Here is a 23,139-nt window from a genome sequence, read left to right on the forward strand (position 1 = left end):
GCAAGGCCGGGGCGGAGCCTCTCTGTCGGGGTAGGGTCGCGAGCGGGCGGAGTCTCGGTCGGGGCGGGCCCGTGGTGGGCGGTGTCTCGGTCGGGGCGGGGCCTGTCTGTCGGGGCGGGGGTGCAGTGGGCGGAGTCTCGGCCCTTGCAGGGAGCCGGTTCTTCCCGCCGCCCAGCAGCCGAGCGACGACTATCCGTGCACCTCTCCGCCTGCCGCGGTCGGGGTGTGTGTGGTGGTTCAGGTCCGGAACGCAGATGGTGCAAAGGTGACGTCTCGCCCCGCGGGAGCTCGCAGCGGCAGAGACAGGGCCTCCAGGCCAACGTGGTGTCTGCTGGGCCCGCTGCGCCAAGCCCGGGGCCCTGGGGCTCGGCTGCGAGTGCATCGCGTCCCCACCTTCTGGAAATCAGGTTGCTGAGTTCTGCTTCCAAATACGTCTTTAAAAAGGAAAGAAATCAAACAAACCTGGCTTTTATCCACAAAGAAGAAATTCGTTTTGGTTAAAATTTCACCCAGTTCTTCGAGGATGACTTATGCAGAGAAATATGTACAGTTTCACATGGGATCACACCCTGTGTCTGGTCGTTGGGGAAGGAAAACGTTAAATAAGAGAGAAGGGGTTGGATGGTAAGGAAACTCATACTCAAACCAGAGCATTGTCGCTGTAATTGGTATCCAGTAATTATTGTCCAAGGGAAAAATACCAACACTGGGTATTACTTACTATTATTTCTTATTGGTATTACTTACTTCACAACTCATCACAAAAATGGAGAAAGCGTGGACTCTGGAGTCGGACCCAGGAGTGACAGTCTTTGCACAGTTGAGCCTCAGCTCCATAATCTATAAGAAGGGTTTTATTAGCAGTACTAGCCTGTAGAGCTGTTAGGATAAATAGCTGTTATTGGTCATGTTTGGCTGAATGACACGGAATTGCCAACATTGGGCTGGTTTTGACGCACATCATTTACCCTAATGCTGCTTGCAAAGTCTGTGCTTGCCCGTGGTAGGGAGCACTGGCTTATCATCTGTGTGGAGGGGTAATGGTGGGGGATGGTGAGTTGCCAAGGTCACAGAGGGGAGGGGCAGAGAAGGACCAAGACATGTATCCTGGCTTCAGGCCACTGTATTTTCCATGGTCAAGATTCCTCCGACCACTGGAAGCTAGGTCCTCAAAAAAACCTTAGTAAAGTGACAGCGTCTTTCATGCCGTGGGGCATATTCCTAACACTAAGAAAATTTATACTTCCAAATGTTTAAACTCCAGCTGTTCTGTGTTTTGGATAAGGGGGCAGAAGGAGAATGAGATCACAATACTTGCCAAATATAAGAACTCTCAACTTTTCCCAAAGGACCCTTTTAAACTGATAGTATTTTTAGTATTTTTTTTCTTTTTAAAGTTGCCCTAAAGTTTGATAATTTCATAATTTGGTAAGTTTTCTAAATCTGCCCAAAGTGGTGAGGAATACGGGATCTGGAATATGAATTAGAGCTTCCTGGCAAGTGACTTGACCTTCCTGGGCTTCAGTTTCTCTCATCTGTAAAATGGGAACAATGACAGTTGTTGTGGAAATTACGTTGTGAAATGCATAGCAGAGTGAGCAGCTAATAAAAGTGTTTTTTAAAAAGAATAAAGCCAGGGGCCCCTGGCTGGCTCAGTCGGTGGAGCATGCAACTCTTGATCTCGGGGTCGTGAGTTTGAGTCCCACGTTGGATGTAGAGTCAAAAAAAAAAAAAAAAAAAAAACCTGCCTGTCATGCCTGCCATGCACCTCCTCTCGGGGAGGTGAACTGCCTATTGGGGATTCATGAGAACCCACAGGACCACCACCCCCACCAGAGGAAGGAAGAGGCTGGTGTCGCAGCAAAGGTGACTCCTGACATCTGTTGGAGCGGCGGGAGGCAGCGGAGGTGAGCAGAGGCTGCAGTGGCTCGTTCTACCCCCAAGGCATCAGGCAGTTACACCATCAGATTTGTTTGTCTTCATTCGGGTGGCTCTCCCTTAGGCCTGAGGTGTCTCCTAGGAAATGCAGACAGCCCTAGGTCTTTTAAGTTGCTAACATCCTGCTAACTTACCATTTCATTATCTTTCTGCCAAGCCTTGTTGCAAAAAGGGTTCCAGTGGGGCCTTGCTGGGGGTGGGGCAGGTAAGTGTGTTGCCACTGAAAAAAAATTTTTCTTAAACATTAGTATGGATCGTTACATTGTTTTAAATCGCCCGTGGAAACAGTTTAAGGGGATGTTTTCTTTTTCTGTCATTTCCATTTGTGTTTTTATTTTATTTTAGAGAGAGAGAGAGCACAAGCAAGGGGAGCGGCAGGGAGAGGGAGAAGCAGGCTCCCCGCTGAGCAGGGAGCCCGATGCGGGACTCGATCCCGGGACCCTGAGATCGTGACCTGAGCCAGAAGCAGACGCTTCACTGACTGAGCCCCCCAGGTGCCCCTGTTAGTGTTTTAATGTACTTTGCTTCTCCTGTCAACCATGTAAAAGAGGCAGTCGTTTTGCTGAACAGAAAATGGAGGCTCAGAGAGTCACCTGGGGTCACAGCACTAGCCAGTGGTAGCAAGCCTCCTTGTCCCAAAGCGTGTGCCTTATCTGGGGTTCCCCTGCGTCATGGGGTGAGCATTCAGAACCATGTGGGATGGGGGAATGGCCTGGTTTTCTGGAGGTGGGTGCAGAAAGCTCAGGACTGGCTGTGGGGGGCGGGGGCTTCCTGGCAATGGAGCAACCACATTTAGGAACAAGAGACCCCCATGAAGGGCCCACCTAGGTTCCCACACCAGAACCCCGGGAAGATGAGGGTGCACACCTGTTTTTTCACTGACGTGAGCCTCTTCGCTCTCCATGATAACCAGGAAGAGCTAGAGTCACCTTTATGCTTTCACAGGGCTGGCTTCTGGTCATTTTGAGTCCCCCGGGCCCCCACCACAAGTACGGGAATGACAGAACGCAGGGGACAACACCCATGCTTTTTCAGTGCTGCGTAGAGGATCCCGACGTGCAGCCAGGGTTAGAACTAGCGTCCTAAACTCCAAGTTTATGGCCCAGCTCAAGGGTACCCCTATCTCAGAGAATGGAGTGCTAGCCAGGCTGGGGGGCGACACTGGGTGAGACGCAGACCATGGGCCCAGCTGAACTTGCAGAAAGCAGTCCAGCCTGGAATGTGGTTTTATTACCTTGGAAGTCACCAGAATCTAGCCTCGGGGAGGGATGCCTTAGCGGAGACGTCTGCCTTCCTGTTGGATGCAGGATTGGCCAAGACAGCCCTATTCATGTGGACTTATCCTAACTCAGAACTGCCGATGTTTTGCATTTTGTAAACCTCTGCTAAATCCAGTACTTCTTCGTACTCCTGGTAATTCATTTTCTCCTAATGACCAACCATTCACCAAAGAAGAATCCCAGAGGCTCTCAGCTCTATTCCGGGAACTAAGCCAACCACCAATGAAGTCCAGTTAAAAACAGAGTCTTGAATTGTCCTCTTGTTTTTGCACGGGTAGCCAGAGGGGCATGTCCCCCACCCTGTGCTGAGGCAAGAAGGGGGAAGTTCAGTGGGTTAATGATGCTTCTGTGTAGGGCCACTGAGGGAAGAGGCCCTGTCCCCCATAGTGGAGCTATCCAGGGCATGGAAAGGATGGACAGCAGACTGGGCCTCTTGTGTGCAGGCGCCTGGAGCTTTCCTCCCTGGTTCTCACACCCCGTTTGAGATGTGGCCACAAAAATGGGCACGAGGCTCTGCCTTCCCCAGGAAGCCCAGAAGGGGAGGGCAGAGAAGCAGACAAGTGAAAGGCAGTAGGACACAGACAAGGACGGGAGTCCCTTCCCAGGGTGGGCTAGAGGTGGGGCTGCCACCAGAGGCCCTCCTGAGAGAGGTGACTGCCACAGTTGGCCACGACAAGGGATGGGTCGGAGCCCCAGGCGGACAACAGCGTGAGTGAGGCCACCTCCATAGGGTGGGTGCTGTGGGGTGAGGGGCGGAAGGAAGGTTGCCAAAACCAGGGTCAACATCAGCTGGCTCACTTCTGTGGTCCTGACTCATCCGTGCCTGTAAAGCCACACTCTGATGTAATGTGGTTGAAGTCTTAGGAACTCAGGATAGGTTTATAGCCAAAATCATTTTTTTTATTACTGACTCGGAAAAAATATATAGTTTTTTTTTTTTTTTTTTTAATTGGGCGAGTTACATCTGAGGAGCTAGGGAGAGAGCAGCCCTATCAGGCTGACACTGGTACAGAATCTCAACACCGGCCTCCCTGTGTTTCAATAAATCTAAGGTAACGTTGATTAGAAGACATGGCTTTGGGTACCGTTAAGAGAAAGGGCTGCCAATTAATTTTAAGATACCACTGATTACGAGAAGGCTGCTGTTTGGCATGTTGAAATGTTTGAGACTGATACAGCAGGCAGGCCCTTCCCTTCGCTCGAGCCTCGTGGGTGTGCAGACAGATGCAGACACAGCGCCTTGCGTGTGCGCACAGACCGCTCCCACAAACCGGGCTGGTGGGCCCACCACCACCGAGCAGGTGTGCACGGGGGCGGGGCAAGGCACAGGGAAGTCAGTGACTTTGCTCCAGGGCGACATCATTAGCAGGAAGCAATGCCAGAGCCGGGTGTCCTGGGCCAGGGGCAGACGCTCTCGTGCCTGGTCTCAGACTCGCAGGCACATTTACTCCATCACTGACAGGGTTCACGCTCACCAAAGTACCAGGGTCCCCCGTGTCCACCTTCAGTCTCTGGGTGGCTCTCCGCCTCACTAAGCTTGGCCCCATGGACATGAGTGCCCAGGAGCCCTAGGGCTCCTGGGCCCCTGATGTCTTCAGGCCCAAGGCAGGGCCCTCAAGCTGTGGCCAGCCCAGGACCAGGCAGAGCAAACTCATGCTTAGTGTTTGGAGCCCCGGGGTCTGGCCCTGGGCAAGACCCAGGTTTCTGGAAATTGGAATCACAGGAGCAGCACTGACTTCAGGGTCTGAAGGAGAACCTCTCATGGGACTGAACATCACCTAAAACAGGGTGAGGGGAACGCCATGACTGACGCTTTCCAAGGCTCCAGCGCAACCTTTCCGGTCCCTGCACCTGCGTGGCGGTGGTCCTCTCACACTGCCCAGACAGCTCGGGGCTCTGTTGGATGGCGAGTCCCCCACCACCACGGGGTCCTGCCCAGGGCACCCTCGTGCTCAGATTCTGTTACACCCAGTCTTTAGACTGGTCTGTTTTCAAAAGTTGCGCTTTAGGCAAATATTGGATGCAATTTCACAAACAGTGATTTTCCTGATTACTAAGCAGTTAATTTATTTTGGGTCCTGCATCCTTTTAAAAGTCTGTCAAACTCTTTCCCCAGGAAGAATAAAACAAAACACACACGTAATTTTCTGTGATTCAATGATTAAACCTTATCTTTGGGCGATGGACAGAGCCACTGGGGATAACTTCCCTGGTTCAGATTCAAGAAGAGCTCGAATCCAGTTTGTAAGGGAACTGATATTCACAATTCTAAGGGAGCTTTCCCTGAACTCTGGACCCATGATTATCCCGGTGATATTGCTACAGTGCAAGAGAAGCAACTGGGTAGCCCCACAGCTCTGCAGGAAGGGAGGGAGGGAGGGAGGGAGGGAGGAAGGAAGGCAGGCAGGTAGGCAGGCAGGCAGACAGGCAGGCAGGCAGGCTTGCTTTGGTATTTCCAGGTGAACCAGCATCTTAATGATACCGAAGAGATGAGTTTCTAGTGCCAAGGGTTAGAGATTCTTTCTGCATCTCAGAAGGGAAAAGGTTTTCCTAAATGTATCAGCAAGAGGTCAGGTTTTCCGAGTTCCAGTACTGTTTCAGCCCCCAGCTTGGGCGTCCAGGGCCAGGCTCCCAGGACTCGGGAGCAACACTGAATGAATATCAGGGGAGCAGCAGCTGTGGCGACCTGGGGCTCCAGGAAAGGGGCCCAGGGGCTTGCAGTTCAAGAAAGGGTTCCCATCCAGACGGCTGCCTTGCTGAGTCCAGCAAAAGGGGGACAAGGAACACTGAGGGGGTTTCTAGTCACCACAGCGGGGGGAGGGGGGCGGTCTCCTCAAAGTCACGACAGACAGAGGGAAGGAGCCCGCAAGGCCTAAACAGCAGGTTCCCAGAGCTCACAGAGCTGGGGTTGGGTTCCAGGGATCATGGGGTGCCCCCGGCCCTGGTGAGGGCCAGCGCAGGTCAGGATTCAGTCACAGCATCCAGAGTGGGGGAGCTCACACATGGCCAGTGGCCACGGATGCCGTCACGGAGGGAGCCTGGCCCCACAGGCATGAAGCAAGATGAAGGGCACGCTGGGGGCCGGCTGGGGTTGGCGTGGCAGCTGTGGGGGCCTGGGGATGAGCCGTGGGCCAGACAGAGGCAGGGCTGAGGGCCACAGCCTGTCCATCAGCCCCCCGACCCACACAGATGTGTGCGCGAGGGCTTCACTGCTCTAGGCCTCCCTTCTTGTCTGCAAGAGGGGATGGCCACCGCCATGCCCTGCATTACTGTGAAGACGCGGATCCCACTCCCAGGAACAGCATGCAGGGCAGAGCTCTGCTTAAAGACTGGGGACAGCGCGGCATCCATGAGACACTTCTCTCGGGCATCCCCCATTCCCGACCTTCTGTCCCACACCCCTCCTTGGACACCGTGATCCCCTCTGAGGAAACAGGAGAGTCAAGGCAGAGAGGAACCTGCCCGTCACCACCATCTGCACATGCAATCATTCCGTTCTTTTAACAAACATTTATTAAGTGCCTACAGTGTGCCAGGCCCCGGGGGACAGAGTCAGGTCACACACAGCCCTCCCCTCAAGGAGCTCACAGTCTGGGGTGGGGCAGACACGGGAGCAGGGCAGGAGGGACTCACTGGGCTGAGTGTGGCAGGGGTGTAAACAGATGGCTGTGGGGGGACAGGGCAGCGAGGGAGCTTCACAGGGCATCGAACCGGCAGGATGGAATCGCCAAAGGTCTGCCCCTGCTTCCACCGGGCAGCGAACGGCTGCGCTCCAGGGGCCCAGAGAGGGAGCCCGGACACAGAGCGAATCGCTGAGTCCCCACGCCCCACCCCAGGGCCGCTCTGCTCCTGAGAGCACCTCCCACCGGTCTTCGAGGTCACCTCCTTTCTCCACACTGTGTAGGGAACCCCAGACCCCCTGGCTTTCGCTTTTCTCCCTTCTCACGCAGGTCGGCCGCCAGCCCCCGCTCAGGCGCCAGGCCCGGCCCCGTGAGGACACCGCCTCTGGAACAGACCACCCGCCGGACACTCAGAGCCGTCGGACCAGCTCAATGAGCTGCTGGATGCTTTTGTTCTGGTTGGACAGGCCGTTCCTGATGTTTTCCAGCAAGCATCTCTTTAACTCGAAAATGGCCTCGCTGTACCCTAAGCTCACCGCGGCCATGGGAGGCACCCCGTGCCACAGGCCAGGGATGTGCCAAACATGCTGCTTCTCGGGGTCACAGAAGGCCAGGTCCGCCAGCGTCCGGATGCCGCCGCCGCCCTGTTTCTCCATTTGCGCCCCAGCTCTGCTCGCGTCACCGGGCGGGTCCAGGAGCTGCCTCCTCTCTCTTGGCCTGGGGCCGGGGGCACACGTGTCGTGAAGGTTCTGGTACACAAACTGATAGTTGGGCATGTGCCCTGTTTTTTCCAACCTCAGAAACGCGTGCAGAATGGCCGGGGGTATGTCCCTGGTCTCGGCTAAGCTGACCACGGTGACGTTGCTCAGCCCCACGAGCAACGTGGCCAGAGAGGCCTCCAGCTCGAACCTCTCCCCAGCCGTGGCCAGGGCCCCGCCTATCAGGCCCCCAGAATCTATCACCAGGATGTGGTCGCAGCCCAGGTCCTGGCTGAAGCTCTCGGCCACGGTGACCAGCTGCATGAAGGCCCCTCGAGGCCCACAGCCCCGCCCGGTGGCAAAGCGCAGCCCAAACATGGTGTTGAGGAGTGTGGACTTGCCCGTTCCCGGCACGCCCAGCGCGGACAGGACCACCAGTCTCGACCTCCGCTCCAGGCGCGCGTGCAGCTCCTTGAGGAGCCCTGTGACCCAGCGCAGGGGGGTGCTCAGGGTGCTCCCATCGACCAGCTCCAAGGGGAGCCCCTTCAGCAGCAGCTCCAGGGCCAAGCCTGGGAAGTGGGCAAAGCGCCTCTGGCTGGCCGGCAGCTTCCCTGCCTCCACCAGGCAGCTCTCTGCCTCGTAAAACTGTCCCATCTCCCGCAGGAAGTGCTCCACCCCCAGGGGCTCAGGCCAGAGCAGCTCGCTCAAGTCCACGACCCCACAGTGTTTCGGTCTCAACGTGAGAATGGTCTCCGGAGGCTGCCTCGGCCGTGGCGAGGCCACGCGGGCCAGCCCCCACTCCATCCACCTCAGGAAGTACTGCTTCTCGCCCAGCGAGGGGCCGCTGATGGCCGTGATGAACTCCTGCACCCCCCCGGCGGGCTCGTGGCCGTTCTGCTGCGCCCGCAGTTCCAGCAGCCGGTGCCTCAGCTCGGCCCGGCCCTTGTCCGGAGGGTCCCCGGCCCACTGGGCCTGGCACAGCTCCTTCTCCACCTGGGCCGCCTTCCTCCACGGGTCCCCCTGCAGCCTCAGCTCGTCCCGGCGGTAGGCGTCCGAGTCTTTGATTTTCCTGGTGATGCGCTCCATGCGCTCCTTCGCCCGCTGACACTCCTCGCAGTCCTCGTCCACCCGCAGCCCCAGCTTGCGTGCCGCGTGGGCCATCTCCTCCACGGACAGCCTCCTGCAGGGGGAGCGGGCCACGTGAGCCACGATGGAGCGGACCCTGCGCACGAAGCCCGCGCTGTCCGTGCTGCTGACCTTGACCAGGACGTGCGAGTGGTCCATCTTCAGCACCGGGATGAGCCTGTTCAGGAACCGCAGGTTGGCGTTCCGCTTCCCGCGGTAGGGGCTCAGGATGAAGTAGTACTTCGTGGCCGACCCCTTCATGGAGTACAGCAGCTTGTACTCCTTCTTGCTGATGTTGTCCGTCAGGATGAACACGGCCGACGACACTTCAGTCAGCAGCTTGAACTGCAGCCAGTGAGACCCGATGTCGCCCCGTAGGTTCAGAAAGGCCACGGGCTCCGGGAAAATGTCCAGGTCCTCCCTGCCACTGGGAAGAAACCAGGACACTTCCACCAGCCCGTCTGCGATCTCCCGAGGGTTGGTGCCCACATTCAGATCCCGGTGCCAGAAGCAGTCCCGCGGCCTGTGGCCTGGGCTGAGCACGGCGTTGAGGAGCTGGGACTTGGAGTTGCTGCTGACCTCCATGCGCACGAAGGCAAAGGCGGGCGCCCGCGACAGGACCGCGCTGTCTTCTCGGAGGCTGCCCACCCCCCGTGGGGGCTGCGCCCACCACGTCCGCACGACGCCCCTCAGGGCCCACAGCAGAAACGTGTGGTAGTGGTTCTCGGAGTCGGGCAGGACGAGGGGGAGTGCAAACTGGCAGAGGGACATTTTGTGCACGATTTCTTGTTGTAGGAAACTGTCCGAGGACAGCAGAAGGGCACAGAGAAGGTCCAAGGGGTTCACGGGTGTGTCGGGCGTCGGCAGCTCAGAGAAGGAATAGATGTCCGCAGAGACGTCGTCGGCCGCGTCCCAGTAGATGATCTCCTCTTCCATCTGGCTCTCCTTCTCCGCGGGCCTGGCATCCGGGGGCACGTCCAGCACCATGGTGGTGTTCCTGGCTTCGGCGTTGAGGGCCTGCAGCTTCCTGAGGAAATTCCACGGCAAGTCCTTGGGAGCCTGAGGGGCCCAGTTCTTCATGCTGTCGCTGCTGATCTGCAGGGAGTCCTGGAGGCTGAGCTTCTGGGCCTGGTAGGTCTCCAGCCCCAAAAGCGACAGCATTTCCTGCAGCCTGCTCCTCTCCACTGCGGGGAGAAAAGAAGACGTCAGTGCTCACCCTGCCTGTCAGGGGCCCCAGTTAGAGGTGGGGAGGGAGACGGCCTCCTTCAGAAAGCGGGGTGTGCCCCCCGCCTGCCTGCAACCAACAGGGGCCAACGCAGCAGACACGTGAGACGTTAGAACGGAGAGAGAAGAGGACACCCAGGGGCCACGTTTAAGGATTGCGAGATGCCGTGAAAAGGTCTACACGTCAGTTTCTCTTGAAATCCGCGAGACACAGCTATGCTGGGCCCACTGTAACCCTGTAGAGTCCACAGCCGTGCACCCGCACTGGGGATGCCCACCCCTCCACGTGACCCCGTCCGTGGCCTGTCCCCACATCCTGGGCCCAGCAGCAGGTGCCCTCATGCCATCACCAGGTATGTCCCACAGGGGACACAATCCCCGAGGTCAGTCGGATTTTCTAGGTAACGTTCTTTTCAACAAGTTGGGAGAATTTTTAAAAGGAACAGGACGTTACTACTGAATACAGTCACACAACCATTTTGCAAATCTGAAGCCAATCACGTGGTTTTCAGTGTCACCGTGGCGACATACTTGGTAAAGATGATCAGAGGTCTGTACTTGTTCAGACCTTCCAGCATCGCCCAACGCAATATGAATTTTTACGAGCGCTAGGTTTCGCCCGCTAACCCTGTTTTCGGCCGTGGCGTCTCACCAACTGTCATACTGCATACAATTAGCATGCTTTCAGTGTGAGCTACATGAACAAAATTTTAAAATGCAAATCCCACTGAGTTCCAGGATCTTCTCCATCATGAAGCTGCATACGCGTTCACATAAACCAGAGAGCAGTCAGAGGAGGGCCCCCCCAGCAGGGCTCGGCCCTGGGGCACAGGCGTCTCCTCCCCCGAGGGCCCTGCAGGCAGCGGACACGCAGGGCACAGGGTGGGGCTTCGGAACTTGCTGCAGAAACAAAAGAGCTACAGGGGGGCACGCAGGGCCGGCTCCTCGGGTTTCCGGGTGTTGCCTGAATGAACAGGGACGTGGATTCTCTTACCTAGACGTGAACAACTGGTTTTGTCCTTTAAACAGCAGACAGTGAGAGGCGCTGGGGAAGAGCCCGACCAAGAAACCTCACCTGCACTCCCGCCTGGTGTGTGGCCCGTGGCGGGAGCGACAGGGGGAACAGCAGAGGGCTTCCCAATCCCACCTGAGCTTTCAGAACCACTTTGGGAACGGGTCGCAAATAAGAGTCCTGCGCTTGCCCCTGCGCAGATGCTAGTCTCCATCTCCTCCCGGAGGGGGGAGGGTCAGTGGGGGTGTGCAGGGCCAGGGGCAAGAGGGACCTCTCACACACTCGGGTCCTCCTGCGACGGGATAGGGAGCGGAGAAAATGCGTACCTGCTGGGAAGTCACTGTCCTGAGCCTCATTTGTACCATCTAAAAAAAGCAAAGGAAAATCACGTGTCAATCAAATCAGCGCCTTAGATAGACGCAAGTTAATTAGGCTAAACTCGGAACCTCCTTCTTCTCGCTAAGACAGTAACTTCTACCTGCTCACAATATAACATCCCAGCCACGCCCCACTGTAGGCGCCCAACCCCTGGCTGGTCCCAACCCTGCCGTCTCCACCTCCACGACAAAACTCACAGTCATCTGCGTCCATGTCTCTCCATTCCAAATCTGGAAGAAAGCACACACATGATGACTTTCATCAGCAAGTTAGGACCTTTCTACCCAAAGTCTCGTGTTTACTTTTGGTGCTAGGATTGGCTTCAGTTCTTCCCACGTAAATTTCTGTTGTCCAGCCCCAAACATGACACAGAGTAGTGACAGCCGCATACAGGATAGTAATTTGCTCTAGAGTATATTCCTGTAAGAATTTACTGAAGTTTCTGAGAATAAAATATAAGCTCATGAAACTTATATAGATTAATCTTTGATTTTAGAAACTATTTAAAACATAAGTCATTGTAAATTCCTTGGCTCCATTTCAAGATTACCTCCGACAAACATCATTCTTATTTTTTTTTTAAAGATGACTTGTTTATTTATTTGAGGGACAGAGAGAGAGAGAGAGAGAGCATGGGGAGGGGCAGAGGGAGAGGGACAAGCAAGGCTCCGTGCTGAGCGTGGAGCCTGATGCGGGGCTCGATCCCAGCACCCTGAGATCATGACCTGAGCTGAAACCAAGAGTTGGATGCTCAACTGACTGAGCCACCCAGGTGCTCTGTTGTGTACTTTTTTATTGTTCTGACTTCAGATCCAAGTAAAACTATCCGATCGCTAATCCAATCCAAAATTAAAATTACATTTTTTAAAGCTTATGAATCGGAAAAAGATTCTGATATTTTCAGATTAACTCCTCTCATGCTTTCCATAAAGTCAGGTAGATAAATGTGACGTTTCAAACAGTCTTCTCTGATGCTGTCTCTGGAGACAGACATGAAGAGCAGGGAAGAGAAACAGGAAATCATGAGAGTATGAAAGACAGATGATTCACACACATCAAACCGCAACGTTGAGCAATCAAAAGATTATTTTATCCAAAGTGGAGAAAAGACATCAGAAGGATTTTTCCAAGGAATTCAAAATGCCCTCTGAGAAAATACAGCAGTTAAAGGAGGGGACAAGACACAGAAAAAAGCCCGTAACGGGTGGAGGTGAGTTTGAGAAGCAGCTGTGAGCAGGGATCAAGGAGTAAACCTCAGACCCACCCTCGCTTTATTAGGGATGGGACACAGCTCTGATTGGACTGGACAGATTACAGATGATGGCAAGGAGGCACAACGTGGCCAGAGGGTCAGCCTCTCGAACTGCGGGAACCACCCAGGGGCAGGAGAGCCTGGTGGTCCACAGGCGGAGACGGCTGGGAGCCCAGGTCAGCACCGGTCGGGAAGACTTTCAGGCGGGGACACGGCAGAAGCGTCCTTGCCAGCACCTGCTCTCGGTCTCTCTGTGACAGTGGCCGTGCGGTGGGGGTGAGTGGTGGTGGGCCTGTGGTTTGTATTTGCACGTCTCTAGTGACCACCTTTGCAAGTGCTCACCGCCCATTCATACACTTGCTTTGGAGAAATGTCCATTCAAGACCTTTGCCCATTTGTAAATTCTGTTGGTTTGGTTGTGGAGTTTTTGGAGCTCTCCAGATATTCTGGATATTAATCCCTCGCCAGACACATGGTTTGCAAGTACTGTCTCCCATTGTGTGGGTGCCCTTATGCCCCGTGGAGAGTGTCCTCTGAGGCACAAAATGTTTAACTTTTCACATGGTCCCATTTGTCTCGTTTTGTTCTTGTCCACTTTGTCCACCGTGTCTCCTCTAGGAAATCGCTGCCACATCCAAATGTGTGAAGCTTTGGTTCGATGTTTTCTTCCAAGTGTTCTACTGTTTTAAGTTTTACATTTAGGATTACACTGATCCATTTTGAGTTAACTTTTGATTACAGTGTTGGGTAAGGGTCTGAATTCACTGTTTCGCATGTGAACGTTCAGCTTTCCCAACACTATGTGTTGAAAAGACTGTCCTGTATCCAGTAAATGTTCTTGGCACCCTTGTCAAAAACCACTTGACCATACATGAGGGTTTATTTCTGGGCTATTTCACTGGTCTAGACGTGTGTCTTGATGCCAGTACCACACTGTTTTGACTGTTGTAGCTCTGTAGTAGGTTTTGACATCAGGAACAGTGAGTCCTCCAGTTCTGTTCTTCTTTTTCAAGACTGTCTTGGCTATTCACTGGCCCTTAAGATTCCATATGAAAGATGGGTTTTTCCTTTTCTGCAAAATGTCACTGGCTTTTTGATAGGGACTGTCACCAATCTGCACATCCCTTTGGGTGATATTGACATTTTAACGATACTAAGTCTTCCCATCCATGAACATGGGATGTGTTTCCATTTATTTATGTCTTCTTTATTTTCTGCAGCAATGTTTTATAGTTTTCTTGTACAATTCTTTCACCTCCTTGATTAATTCCTAATTCCTAAGTACTTTATTCTTTTTGATGCTCCTGCACATGGAACAACTTTTGTGATTTCCCCTTCAGTGTGCTCACTACTTGTGAACAGAAATGTAACTGATTTTTGTGTGTTAGCTTTGCATCCTCCTGCTTGGCTGAATTTATTTTAGTTCTAACAGTTTTTTGTGAAATCTTTAGGATTTTCTACACATAAGATGACATCAACTGCAAACAGAGATCATTTTACGTCTTCCTTTCCAGTTTAGATGCCTTTTATGTCTTCCTCTCCCCCAGCTGCTCTGCCTGGGACTTCTAGTACGAGGCTGGAAGGGAGCGGGAACGTGGGCCTCCCCCTCTTGCTTCTTATCTTAGAGGAGAAGCTCAGTCTCACACCACTGAGTACGACATTGACTGTGGATTGTCCGTGTATGGCTTTTATCATGTGGAGCTGGTTTCCATCTACTACTTTGTAGAGCATTTTTATCAAAAAATGGTAGGGAATTTCATCAAATGCTTTTTCTGCATCAGTTGAAGCATCATTTTCCCCTTCATTTTGTTGACACCACTGAAGATTTTTGCATCAATGATCCTAAAGGATACTGGTCTATAGCTTCCTTTTCTTTGTCTGACTGGTTATCAGGGTTGTGCTGGCCTCAAGAATGAGTTAGGAAGTTATCCCTCCCTTCAATTGTTTGAAAAAATTTGAAAAGTAGTTCTTGAAATATTTGTTGAATTCACCAGTGAAGCCTTCAGGACCAGGGTTCTTCCTTGTCGGGAGACTTTATTACAAATTCAGTCTCCTTACTAGTTACAGGTTTATTCAGATTGCTCGTTTCTTTGTGATTCAGTCTTGGTAGGCTTTGTGTTCCTAGGAATTTGTCCTTTTCATCCAGGCTAAGCAATTTTTTGGCATCACAGTACTCTGTTATAATCCCTTTTATTTCTGCAGAATCAACAGTAATGTCCCATGCCCATGTCTGATTTCAGTGATTTGAGTCTTCTCTCCTTTTTTCTCAATGTAGCTAAAAGTTTGTCAGTGGTGTTGATCTTGTCCAAGAACCCACTTCTCGTTGCACTGATGTTCTGTACCGCTTTTCTACTCTGTCTCATTGATTTCTGCTCCCATCTTTATCATTTCCTTCTGTTTGCTACCTGTGGGTTTCATTTGTTCTTCTTCTAATTCCTTTCGTTGTTAAAATTGTGTTGTTGTTTTCATTTGTCTCTAAGTATTTTCTAACTTCCTTGAGATTTCTTCTTTGATATACTAGTTAGTAGTGTGTGTTCAGTGTCCAAAATTTTTTTTAAAGATTTTATTTATTTGACAGAGAGAGAGAGAGAGAGCCAGTGAGAGAGGGAACACAAGCAGGGGGAGTGGGAGAGGAAGAAGCAGGCTCCGAGCGGAGGAGCCTGATGTGGGGCTCAATCCCAGAACGCTGGGATCACGCCCTGAGATGAAGGCAGACGCTTAATGACTGAGCCACCCAGGCGCCCCTAGTGTCCACAATTTTAAAAAATTTTCAGTTTTCTTTTACTGATTTATAATTATATCCCATTGTGTTCAGACACTTTGTACGATATTGATCTTGTAAAATCCATGTAGACTTCATTTGTGGACGTGCATATATCTATGCTGGAAAATGTCCTGTGTACACTTGAGAAGAAAGTGTGTGCCTGGGTGAAGTGTTGTGCGTCTCTGTTAGAAGAGGACGGTTCACTGTGTTGTTTAAATCCTCTACTTCCTTTCTTGTCTTCTGTCTGGTTGTTCTATCCATCATTGGGAGTGGGGTACAGTTGTCTATTTCTCCCTTCAATTCTATCAGTTTTGGTTTCAAATATTTTGATGGTCTGTCATCGGATGTGTGAGTGTTTAATTGTATCTTCTCACTGTACTGAGACCTCTACTAATATATAATGTCCTTGTCTGTCTCTCATACCCTTTTTTATGTGGACCCTATTCTGTCGGATATTAGTACAGTCACTCCTACTATCCACTGGTTACTGTCTGCGTAGAGGATCTTTCTCCATCCTTACATTCTCAGCTTGTTCGTATCTTTGGATCTCAAGTGAGTCTCCTGTAGACAACATATACTTAGGTCCTGTTTTTATCCATTCTGCCAATCTCTGTCTTTTCACTGGAGACTTTAATCCCTTTACATTTAAAGTAATCACTGATAAGGAGGCACGCACTTCTGTCATTGTGCTATTTGTTTTCTGTATGCCCTATTTACATACAAAATTCTATCCCCACCTCTTTGGGTGTTGATATCACATCTTCATATGCTGAGTGCCCCAGCACATAAACTAATAATTCTTTCAAATGCATTAGTCTCAGAAGTTACAGAAAACAAGATTTGAAGTTACAAACCAAACTTACAGTGATACTAGATTTACATTTTTTGTTTTTTCTTTAAATGTATTAGTCTCTTCCACCCTAAGATACCACCTTACGCCAGTTAGAATGGCAAAAATTGACAAGGCAAGAAACAACAATTGTTGGAGAGGATGTGGAGAAAGGGGATCCCTCCTAGATTGTTGGTGGGAATGCAAGCTGGTACAGGCACTCTGGAAGACAGTGTGGAGGTCCCTTAAAAAGTTAAAAATTGAGCTACCCTATGACCCAGCCATTGCACTACGGGGTATTTACCCCAAAGATACAGACATAGTGAAGAGAAGGGCCACATGCACCCCAATGTTCATAGCAGCATTGTCCACAATAGCTAAATCGTGGAAGGAGCCAAGATGCCCTTCAACAGATGACTGGATTAAGAAGTTGTGGTCCATATATATAATGGAATATTACTCAGCTATCAAAAAGAATGATTTCTCAACATTTGCTGCAACATGGACAGCACTGGAGGAGATAATGCTAAGTGAAATAAGTCAAGCAGAGAAAGACAATTATACGGTTTCTCTCATCTATGGAACATAAGAACTAGGAAGATCGGTAGGAGAAGAAAGGGATAAAGAAAGGGGGGGTAATCAGAAGGGGAAATGAAGCATGAGAGACTATGGACTCTGAGAAACAAACTGAGGGCTTCAAAGGGGAGGGGGATGGGGGAATGGGATAGGCTGGTGATGGGTAGTAAGGAGGGCACGTATTGCATGGTGCACTGGGTGTTATACGCAACTAATGAATCATCGAACTTTACATCAAAAACCAGGGATGTACTGTATGGTGACTAACATAATATAATTTAAAAAATTATTATAATAAAAAAACAAACCCCCCCCAAAAAAATAAATGTATTAGTCTCTTAAATCACAAAGAAATCAGAAAGCACAGTTATGAACCATTGTTAAAATTGTTAAATTAGCTATTATAACTGCCCAGGTATTACCTTTACTGAGATCTTTACTTCTCGATACGGCTTCAAGTCCCTGTCTAGGGCCCCTTCTTTCCACCCGCAGGACTCCCTGGAGCATCTCCTGCAGGGTGCTGTGATCAACAACTCCCTCAGCTTTTGTTCCCAGGGAATGTTTGTTTCTCCCTCACTTTGGAAGGACAGATTTGCTGGATATAGGATTCTTAGCTCACAATTTCTTCTTTCTTTTAGCACTTTAAATATATCTGGCCACTGTCTTCTGGCCTCTGAAGTTTCTGATGAGAAATCGAGAGATGATCTCAGAGGACCCTGCGTATGGATGATCTGCTTCTCTGCGGCTGCTTTCAAGACTCAGTCTTTTGGAAGTTTAATTCCAACATGTCTCCATGGGTCTCTTCAAATTCATCTTACTTGGAGTCTGTTGTGCTTCTTGGACTTTATAATTCATGTCTCTTTAAGAAGTTCTCAGCCACTATTTTTTCAAATCTTCTCTTGCCCCTTTCTCTCTCCTCTTTCTGGGACCCCCACAACGAAGACCTACTGATGGCATCCCACAGGCGTCCTAGGCTCTGTTCGCTTTTCTTCAATCTTTCCTCTTTCTGGTCCTCAGCCTCCATACAGTCCATTGTCCTGTCTTTAAGTTCACTGATTCTATCTTCCACCTCCCCAGTCTGCCTTTGAACCCCATGAGTGAAGTTTTCATTCTGGTTACTGTGCTTTTCCTTTGGTCTCTTAGGCTTCCTAGCTCTTCGCTGATATTACTGTTTTGTCCGCACATCACGTTCTTGACTTTCTCCACATCTTCCTTTAGCTCTTTGAGCATCTTTCGGACCATTGTCTTAAAGTCTTCATCTAATACATCTGCTACTTTGTCTTTTCAGAGACAGCTTTTGTTCAATAATTTTTTTTTTCCTCGAACGGGTCATACTTCCCTATTCCTGTGTATACCCTGTGATTTTCTTTGCTGCACACTGGACATTTGAATCTAATAATGTGGTAACTCTGGAAATCAGATTCCTCTCACTTTTCCCAGGGTTTGCTGCTTTTTGTTATTGTTTTTGTTTGTTGGACTGTTGCAGGCTATCTCTGCACCCAGGATCAAACTGAGGTGTACAATTTAGGTCCTCTGAGGTTTTTTTCTGAGATTTCCTTTGGGAACGCACAACCACTTTCTAATTTTCCCACATGTGCAGTTGTTTTTGAATGTCCTAGTCTTTAATGTCTGCCTCCCAAAAGGGGAAAGAGCAAAAAGTTAATGGGAGGAAGGATGCTGGACTTGAAATCCCCTGCAAGTCACTTCAGATGGAGGGGGAGGGGCTAGAAACAATGAGGAAAGGGTGACAACAGCAGCGGCCACCCGTCTCTGTCTGCACCTCTGTGATCAGAAGTCTGTGGCTTCAGTCTCGGCAGAACAGAGACCCCGGTACTCGGACAGGTTCTTTCTGCCCACTCTGGCTGGTTCCCACCAGCTGTGTGCATGGCTGTCTGCTGCTTGTCTGGGGTTAGGAGACAGGGAGCTGCTACTGTGCTCAAAGATGCAATTGACCAAATTAGCTGGAAATTTATTCTCCAAGTCTTCCCCTGGAAGTTGCAAACCTCCAACTGACTCCAGAGGTACAGGACAGTGCATGGAAAGATATGGCCAGTGCAACGGTCCGGGTTGGAAGGCAGATTCCTGGTGCTTCCCGCTCTGCCATCTTCCAAGAATCCTCTTAAATGGTTTTCTAAAATTTCTTTTAAAGAATGAGCTATGAAGTAATTAGCGTCCTCAGACCTGAGATAAGGTAAATAAACTCCGTAGGAGGATTGCATATAGCACATCTATTCTATGCTTTTAGAAGGCGGGGGCACGGTTATCCCGGGCAGAGGCAGGTGGGGAGGGGTCTACGGGGGGATGACGTGTTCGTCTTCTTCATCTGGATGCTGCTCAAAATAGGTCCATTCCTGCTTGTGAAAATGTATCAAGCTACATACTCGTAAAATGGGCACTTTTTCACATGTATATCGAGCCTCAATACACCTTTTTTCTTTTTATCCTGTATGTTGAAGAGTTTGCTTTAAGTCTTATTAATGAAACACACTGAAGAGGAAGTCACATACCTCAAGAAGAAAATTTTTAAAAATAATTATGGGAGGCTTCTTCACTGGAGAGATAATAAAGATGGAACTCTGGGGAAGTACCGGAGTGTCTCTGAGCCTCAGTTTCCCCAGATGGAACAAAGGACCACTGATAACCAATCCCCTGGCTCACAGCAGGCAGCCAGGGAGGTCATTCCCTCCCCTGAGCCCACCCCAACTGTCTCCCCAGTCTCTCTAGAGCAACACTCTCGTTCCAACAGAGCTGCCTGTGGAAGGAAATGTTCTCTATTTGCATGTGGCTCCTCAGCACCTGAAATACGGCTAGAGTGACTCAGCAATGTGATTTTTAATAGCGTTTAAATTTGCATTGTGCGCCTAGCAGCTCCTGTACCGAACAGTACCATTCTGGATCCTGAGAAACTGAAGGGCTTTGGCCAACTACTGCTGGATCCCAATTTTGCTGTGAGGCTTGACCTGGCCATGACTTCCCCCCCGGTGCCTATGTTCTAGAATGTAAGTTCCACGAGGACAAGGGATCGGGGCCATTTCGCTCACTACTGTTTACTATATTCACAGTGCCTACTATGATGCCTGCATGTTAAGTGTTCAGTAAATATTCATTTAAATGAATAAAACAAAATTTGGTGAATCCAAGCTACTTTGCCTATTTTTACGGGTTATCTTTGCAGAACACTATCAAATCCAATAGGACATATTTATTTTGAGACGTGCCCAATTAATGAGAGATCCAAAATGAGCTTCTAAGAGAAAAGATGCCTGGAGTGTGGCCACCACACCTTAAAGCTGAAGTCATGAGGGGCAGCCACAGACCCAGCCCCCAGATCCACAGAGAGAGACTGAGCCCACGCGAACCACGGCCAGGGAGACCACAAACCCCAGTCTGCCCAGGACAGCTCCAGTTTAGAGCTATTGTCCCAACCAAACACTCAGGAGCACCCAGGTCAGAAACTAGACAGTCACCCTAAGCTGGACTAGGGGTGGCAGTTATGACATCCTCGGATTGGGACGATATGTTCCTGGTAAACTGTGGGATAATCACCAATGTGAAACTGAATCCTCTTCGGAAGAGATGAAGGAAGTTTAAAACACCCTGCGATGGAATCTTTTCATAAAAGTAGAAACAACGGCTTTAAGCCTCTGTATGTTTGAGGCCTGCACTCCCCTGTCCCGGGTGTTCTGGAAGCCAGAACCTGCCACATGAGCTTGGGTGCGTGGTTGCAAGCCCCACATTTACCTGCAATGGCCACCGCTGTTCGTCTCTCAGATGCTTTTATTTCTGGGGCCACGTCTCCCAAATCTGAACGTCTGAAACAATCGCAAGAGAAAATTCTAATTAAAGTAACGAAGCGATACCACACTTTGAATCTACCTATCGCGTTGGCTGCATATCAGAATCTCTTGGGGAGCCTTTAAAATCTACAACTCCTGGCCACGCCCCAGACCACCAAAATCCGACCTGGGGGTTGGGCCTGGGTATCACTGCTCTTAAGAGTGCCCTCGATGATTCCCATGTGCAGCCACCATGGACAAGCGCCAGTCCAGAAAAACCAGCGTCCTCCACCACTGCACGCCAGAGCACAAACCGCCATTCAAAAAGACATAAAAATATACATACCCTTTGACCAGTAATTCCACTTCTACCCTAAGGAAATAATTAAGATTTAGTTACAAAGATGTTGATGCCAGCTTTACATATAATAGCGAAAAACTGGATGCCTTTTAAAATCAAAGTTCAATCACAGAGACGTACGGTACAGTCTTATTCTGTAGTCATTAGGAAATGTTGTATAGATCTCATTTTGCGGACAAAGAGATGGTGGATGATGCTATGGAATGATGTTAATGACATGTACACTAGTGGGAGGAAATACGTGAATATTTACGGTGGGAATATATAAAGATGATGACGTGTTAATGAAATCGTGTGTATTTATATATTTATCTATAGGTGTACAAGGAGACCTAGAAGGGTGCTCATCAAAAGTGAATAGTGTGGGCAGGGAGGGGTGACCCAGAATTCTTTTCAGATTTGGGAAATGTAGTCCATTTAAGAATTAACTATTTGAGGGGCGCCTGGGTGGCACAGCGGTTAAGCGTCTGCCTTCGGCTCAGGGCGTGATCCCGGCGTTACGGGATCGAGCCCCACATCAGGCTCCTCCGCTATGAGCCTGCTTCTTCCTCTCCCACTCCCCCTGCTTGTGTTCCCTCTCTCGCTGGCTGTTTCTATCTCTGTCGAATAAATTAAAAAAATCTTTAAAAAAAAAAAAAAAGAATTAATTATTTGAGGTTTATTATAGGAATGAGTAAATGTGTTGATTTTGTCAGGATCCAGAGTTCCACTGTTGAAGAAGGGACATACAAATATGGAAAGAAGGTGGGGGCGCCTGGGGGCTCAGTCAGTGAAGCGTCTGCCTTTGGCTCAGGTCATGATCTCGGGGTCCTGGGATCGAGTCCCACAACGGGCTCCCTGCTCAGTGGGGAGTCTGCTTCTCCTTCTGCCGTCTGCCTCTCCCCCTGCTCATGCTCTCTCTCTCTCAAATAAATAAAACCTTTTAAAAAACAACGAACAAATATGGCAAGAAGGAGGTTAGAGAAAGAACTCCCATAGATATGCTGGATCTGGAGGTGTAGCGTGAACACGCGATTTTTACACACACGCTCGTGTGCTCCTGCATATGCGCATTTGATTCTCACGCATCCTTTCCCAGCTCCATCCACTGCATGGGCCAAAAACCGAAGATACTACGTAGTGGCGACGAGCACACCGAGCGCCCTGTGCCACCACTCCACACTGAAAGACACCAGGTCTCCTTGGAGAAATGGCAGAGGCCAGGGCCGGGGCAGGGAGAGAACAAGAGGAGTCCGAGCATCTTATTTCAGAAAATAAGGAAGTGCCTGAAAAATGCTAGGGCCTGCCTTGGAACTGGCAAGTCCGGGGCCATCTGAGCCCAGGTGTGATAAATACAGCAATTAATGAAAAACCACTGAAGGGCAGGACTGAATGAGTCCATACAGGTAACGAATAAGCGAACTGGGGGCGGGGGCAGAGGGCTCTTGCTTACAACCACCGGATGTGTAGGAGCGCTGCGGTGGGATGGCGTTGTTCTGCAACCATCTCAACCTCAGTGAAGATTGGTTCAGGCCAGAAACACCACCAAATGCCAGCTCTGAGGAGACTGTGTGGATAGGGGGCAAGGTATTTGCCCAGTTTCAACACGGCTCCTCGCGGACTGCTTCTTAGGTGCCAGGGAGGAGAGCCCTAGCGATTATAACGTAGGCCCTTGGGGGCTCCGATCAGGGGCAGTGACACAGATGGCCACTGTGTGCCCAGCTGCCCTACCCTGAGAGAGGGCACAGCCGTCACCTGGCCCTGGTCTGACGATGGGGACAAATTCAACGTGGAAAGTTACGTGAGATCCCCAAGGACGAATGTCACCAAGGACCAGACAAGGATGGGAGAAATGCTGCAGACCCTGAGCCCACACTGGATCCCTAACTGGAAGGGGACCCTTGGGGTCCAGGGACAGAACTGAGATGCAGGTGTTGTGGGCACTGACGATAGTGCAGTGCTCTGCAGGAGAACACGGAAGAGCGTGGGGCTGGCGACGTGTGCTACGTACTCTCTAACGGTCAAGAAAACATGACGCGTGAGTGTCTGTGTGTGTGTGTGTGTGTGTGTGTGTGTGTGTGTGCGTACAACAGCGACAGAGAGGGGATGAGAAATGAGAATCTGAGTGAAAATATTGGAAAGAGCAGACTCTGGATAAGGAGGCTTTTATTTTTATAATTTAGCTCTAGGTACAAATTATTTTAATAAAAAATATAAAAATGTAATAGTGGTCACTTCTCGCTGGGTAGCAGGGACATGTGTTTATTTTGTCCTATTTGAGTTTCTTTAAGCAGAAGTACGTATTGATTGACTAAGATTGAAAGAGC

The 23,139-nt window shown here is 50.4% G+C and overlaps 1 protein-coding gene across 4 annotated transcripts in view; it reads right to left on the bottom strand.

Moving 5' to 3' along the window:
* Positions 1-6,705: 6,705 nt before the first annotated feature.
* The window catches only part of URGCP (upregulator of cell proliferation), a 54,526-nt gene continuing 38,092 nt past the window's right edge, over positions 6,706-23,139 (bottom strand). For 2 of the 4 annotated variants that reach the window (XM_045793523.2, XM_045793522.2), the window contains 5 exons: positions 20,819-20,845; positions 20,438-20,508; positions 11,473-11,505; positions 11,224-11,262; positions 6,706-9,845 (listed from right to left, as the gene is read on the bottom strand). In XM_045793523.2, coding sequence (XP_045649479.1) covers positions 7,249-9,845; positions 11,224-11,262; positions 11,473-11,488 — 2,652 coding nt within the window. In that variant the 5' untranslated portion in view covers positions 11,489-11,505; positions 20,438-20,508; positions 20,819-20,845 and the 3' untranslated portion in view covers positions 6,706-7,248. The remainder of the gene's footprint in view (positions 9,846-11,223; positions 11,263-11,472; positions 11,506-20,437; positions 20,509-20,818; positions 20,846-23,139) is intronic. The other 2 variants (XM_045793524.2, XM_087861215.1) reach the window with 2 other exon arrangements.

This window comes from Ursus americanus, chromosome 3 (assembly GCF_024610735.1).
Source record: "Ursus americanus isolate L20-20 chromosome 3, mUrsAme1.1.p, whole genome shotgun sequence".
NCBI classification, from domain to species: Eukaryota; Metazoa; Chordata; class Mammalia; order Carnivora; family Ursidae; genus Ursus; species Ursus americanus.